The sequence below is a fragment of the Malus domestica genome, chromosome 06 (genome assembly GCF_042453785.1).
Source record: "Malus domestica chromosome 06, GDT2T_hap1".
NCBI lineage: Eukaryota > Viridiplantae > Streptophyta > Magnoliopsida > Rosales > Rosaceae > Malus > Malus domestica.
Window position 1 is genome coordinate 11358316 of NC_091666.1, and position 4810 is coordinate 11363125.

A 4810-nucleotide genomic window follows, 5' to 3' on the forward strand; every position below is an offset into this window, starting at 1 on the left:
TGGCACACATCAATCCCTAAATTGTAGGAACTCCAAGACTTATAAGGATCTGATTGGGTCTGTATCAAGATCAGATCGCGTGTCTTGGGGAATAAGCATAGTCATCGGGCGAAATCGCTTGGACCCCACCTATTGCCCCAGAATAGGGTGATGGTGGCACTGCTACTTCGTCTGATCCAGCTCTGCCCAGAGCTAATGAGTCCATGACCGGACATCTGACATAACTATATTCAAATCAACCTTACTCTGGCCCTGAAAAATTATGGTCCCACATTGACCACCCTTAACCTTTGATCGTTGTTGACTATTGCTCACTAGCGTTGACCAACGATAAGGATTTAATCTCACTTATGCGAGATTAAATTCTATGACTATTAATGTACTAAGGTTTTTTTAGTAGTTGAAAATTACCAAAAAAAACATTTTTTTAACGGGTTACTGGCGAGTAAATCTGTTAAAACTTCATTATTAACGGATTCTTAAAGGGTGACCCGATAATGACCCTAATTAGTTAACGTGTTGACTCGAAACCCGTTATTTTTATATCTTTTTGTATCGAATTAACAAGTCATGCAAGAAATTACCAGTTCTAATTAGTGTTTTGGTCTTATCACCCCCGCTTTATCCTCGCCTTGCATTCAACCAAAACCAGCATCATTTAGAAACCTTCTCGGTCTCATCTCCTCCTCAATCACACCCTAAGTGAAGTCCCAATTTGTTTCAACTGAAAATAAATCTCCTATACAAAATCAGACTACCACTTATATAGGTAACAAATTGCAATCTAATAAAATGGGGATCAACCAGGTATTTAGCTTAAGGTTCAAAACCCTACACAAACACGTTGATCGGACCCATTTCCAAAGGCTATTGTCCCGCCTACACAAATCACAACATAAATGACCTATCTTACGTGCATTATACTTCCTAGTTTAAACGGTCGTTTTTACAGGAGGTAAACTAGATACTTCATGTTGTATTATTGAATTGGAACGTCATGTAGAAAAATACTACATCTAATAAGTAGTAATGACATTATCATTGAACAAATTAACTTGATGAAATTGTAAAAATGAGAATGTAGTGACAGTAAGGACATTATTTTTCCATTTCATTTCGTTGTCCAAAACATGATTTTTTTTTATTTAAAAAAAAAGACAACTGGTGGGAAGTCACAGTTATCAATTCATTATGAGTCCGAAGAGGCTATTAGGAATTTCACCCTACCCGTGAACAGTCAAGTAGACTCATCAGCTTGAAACATCGAACCTAAAACCTTTCACATTTTTCTTTGTTTACTAAGGAGTCGCAGTCCGCACCCTCTACTGGATCACTTGTTGTGATTCCCAAAACATGATTTTTATCGGAATGTTTTAGGGACTTGGATTGTCTGCCCTCCTTATTACATAGCCTTCCCACGCCCTCCTATATTATGTGGTCACGGTTAAACCACGTCAACATTTTATATTAATTTTTTTATAGAAATAATAAGACAAAAACCAATGGGAATATAAAATGTTAACGTAGTTTAACCGTGACCACAGAAATAAAAGGGCATGAGAAGAATATGGAATAAGGAGGGCAGACAATCCAAATCCATGTTTTAGAACCCTTTATGTAAGTAATTTGACTTGGCAACAAGTGGCATAGCAGCAACCAAAGAACAAAAACACGTATGTGTGCTCGTCCTAACCACAAAAAGAAAGGATACAGATGTGGTTCATCCCAAGTTCGAATTAAACCTTTCTAATCCAATTCCTTTACATCCTTGGATAAACAATTTGTAATGGCACTCACTTTTATCTCCCCTTTATCCATTAAATCCTTAACAAGTTGTTCTTCCAGTTCAAAAGCTCCTCCAGTTCGGCTATCATCCCTCTCCAACAAGCACTTTTCTGTAGTCTGTCAGATAGACCCTGCAAAGAGACACCATTTTCATGGTAATATACTACTTTTCTATAATCTCTAACCAAATGATTTTCACTCTCATTTTCGCCTGCTGCACTCCCCTTCTTGTTTCTGTCTCTTGATTCGCTGTTCATTTATTCAATCAAGTGGCAAGAAACGAGAGGGGGAGTGCGAAGGGAGTTATAGGGAGCGTGGAAATCATTTCCCGATTTTATTATGTCTTGTGTTCCAAGCATACTAGCTTACTGCATTGGCTTGAAAAGGTAGGTTGTTCCAACAAGCAAAACAAGACCAATAATGCAGAGTCAAAGAACTGGAAAAATATTGTTTCAGCAGCATTGGCAGCAGCAGTTATAAGCTTTAGCTCTGGCAATATGCCTGCCATTGCTGATCTCAATAAATTTGAAGCTGAGACACCTGGTGAATTTGGAATTGGATCAGCAGCCCAATTTGGATCTGCAGACCTCAGGTGATCACTCCTATCTGTTTTCGAAAGCTGTTTGTTGTAACTATTTTTGGGTTTTGAATAGTGGATTGAAAAATTCTCTTCCATATTCTTGTTTTGCAGGAAAGCTGTGCATGTGAACGAAAATTTCAGGTAATTTTTAATCTCTGAATGATTTAGTCCACAATTTAAACTGGTTTTGTACCGATACGGATGTAAGGGAAATAAGTAAGATTATTTAGTATCTGCATTTTCACATCAATGTAAACTGACCTATACAGAAGAGCCAATTTCACATCTGCGGATATGAGGGAATCTGATTTCAGTGGTTCAACTTTCAATGGTGCATACATGGAGAAAGCTGTTGCATATAAGGCAAATTTCGCAGGTAAGAACATCGTGTTATACAAATGAATCGAAATCCCAACATGAACAATTGAATGACTAGAAGCATAGTTAGTTCATTTCCATTGAAGTTATAGCTGTCCTTCCCGGAATGTTAAAAAGGTCGTACCCAGTGTACAAGGCTCCCGCTTTACGCAGGGTCTGGGAGAGGTGAATGTCGGCTAGCCTTACCCCATTTATGGAGAGGCTGCTCCCAAGTCTCGAACCCGAGACTTGGGAGCAATAAAAGCAAGACGTGTAGGCGAATCTACTCGTCAAGTTCCCCATTTAGGCCATGTATAATATGCATGACCATACTAGACTTGGAAGGACTAATGAGGTTAGGTATATGTTTTAGACATCAACCTCTTACTTTATATTACTCCATTTTAATCCTCCAAGTTAGAAAAACAACATCTATGGTACTCGATTTCACATGAAATCTAGTTATTTAGCCAATCTCATCTATTTTAGTCTAGTCCTGCATATCAATCACGGGAATCAGATTACTTTTCCTAGTACTTCAGACACCATCTTCTGTTTCTACAACAGTTATCTTGTTTCCCAACCTTTCAGTTTTAAAATTAGCATTACTTGAAAGCCTTCTTGATTTCTTGCATATGAAATCGTTTGCCATTCGCCATTGGAACTCTATTCAATTCGTTTTTGGAGAGCCTCCATTGATTTCTGAACGTAGATTGTTCGCTGCTTTGGCAAATTGTTTCCCAGAGTAAACAGGAAGACCTGTAATTTGTTACCAAAGCATAAAGACAACAAAAAAGAACCTCGCTTAACAATGCATATTTGCTTATCGTGATCCAGGATTGGTATCGCTTCTATGATCCTTTTGCATATTGCCGTAGAACTAAACAGATTTTTCACAACTGTACATACTAGAAATCTTATATTTGTCAATTTCTTTTAACATTTCACAGGTGCGGATTTGAGCGACACGTTGATGGATCGTATGGTATTGCCTGAAAGCCGAGCATAAACTCTGAAGCATTTAACTTTGCCATGTTTTTAGGCATTCTTTTGAGATTAATCTTACGAGTTAGCTGAACCAATACCTTGTTTCAATTCCATTGCTCAAGAACTATAATGATCGCAGGTCCTTAATGAAGCTAATCTCAAAGACGCCGTGCTAGTTAGATCTGTTCTCACCCGCAGTGATCTCGGGGGTGCCCTCATTGAAGGAGCTGACTTCAGTGACGCGGTCTTGGACCTGCTCCAGAAGCAGGCACTGCATATTGCTTATGTCCAATTAGAATATATTTTCTTCAAAATCAGAACCTTATCCTTCAGTTTTCTCCAGCAGTAACATTGTCTTGTTTAGCATGCATATTCCTACTAATTCTAGGGTTTGTTCATACAGGCTCTTTGCAAGTATGCAAGTGGGACGAACCCAACGACAGGGGTGAGCACAAGAGCAAGCCTAGGCTGTGGGAACAGTCGCCGAAATGCTTATGGCAGTCCCTCTTCCCCTCTGCTAAGTGCTCCGCCTCAGAAGCTGCTTAACCGGGATGGATTCTGTGATCAAGGCACTGGTCTTTGTGATGTAAAATGATAGCAAGGCATGTTAATCAGTCCTATAAATGCCATTGATCACATACCATATCCTGTATTGATGTCCATGTGAGGAAAATGAAAAAGCAGAACCAAAACTGTACGTCCAAACATCACAATTACTGTATACCACGCGGAACTGAATTGTACATCCATGTGCTAACCCGAATATCCATGTTAATCGGTCCTACAAATGCCATTGATCACATACGCGCAAACTGTATGTACCACATCACTACTGTATACTACAATTCAGAACATAGTATCTGTAGTACAAGAGTCGCAACTTCAGAATCCCAAAAAGAGGAAATCTCACCCGAACGAAACACCATAAACATATTTGAAAGTTGTTTTGAATGGTTTAAAGTCTTCTAACAACTTTCAAGAAGTACAATGATTAAGTTCTCTAATGTTTTTCTACAATATAACGTGGATTTTGGGTGAAAAAGTATCATGCTTCTTACAAAAGCACTCTTAAGATAGTGTCATGTATTGCTGCGTGTCGAG

At 38.7% G+C, this 4810-nt stretch overlaps 1 protein-coding gene across 3 annotated transcripts; it reads left to right on the plus strand.

Moving 5' to 3' along the window:
* Positions 1-1635: 1635 nt before the first annotated feature.
* On the plus strand, positions 1636-4452 carry LOC103437141 (thylakoid lumenal protein TL20.3, chloroplastic). 3 transcript variants are annotated; one of them, XM_008375592.3, is made up of 7 exons: positions 1636-1940; positions 2176-2377; positions 2477-2506; positions 2635-2741; positions 3673-3707; positions 3849-3977; positions 4113-4452. In XM_008375592.3, the coding sequence occupies exons 1-7, from the start codon at positions 1787-1789 to the stop codon at positions 4302-4304; spliced, it is 849 nt and encodes a 282-aa protein (XP_008373814.1). In that variant the 5' UTR covers positions 1636-1786; the 3' UTR covers positions 4305-4452. The 3 variants fall into 3 exon arrangements, with proteins under 3 accessions (XP_008373814.1, XP_008373815.1, XP_028960417.2); XM_008375593.3 differs by having other exon boundaries at positions 1644-1940; positions 2172-2377; XM_029104584.2 differs by having other exon boundaries at positions 1656-1940; positions 2056-2377.
* The last annotated feature ends 358 nt before the right edge of the window (positions 4453-4810 follow it).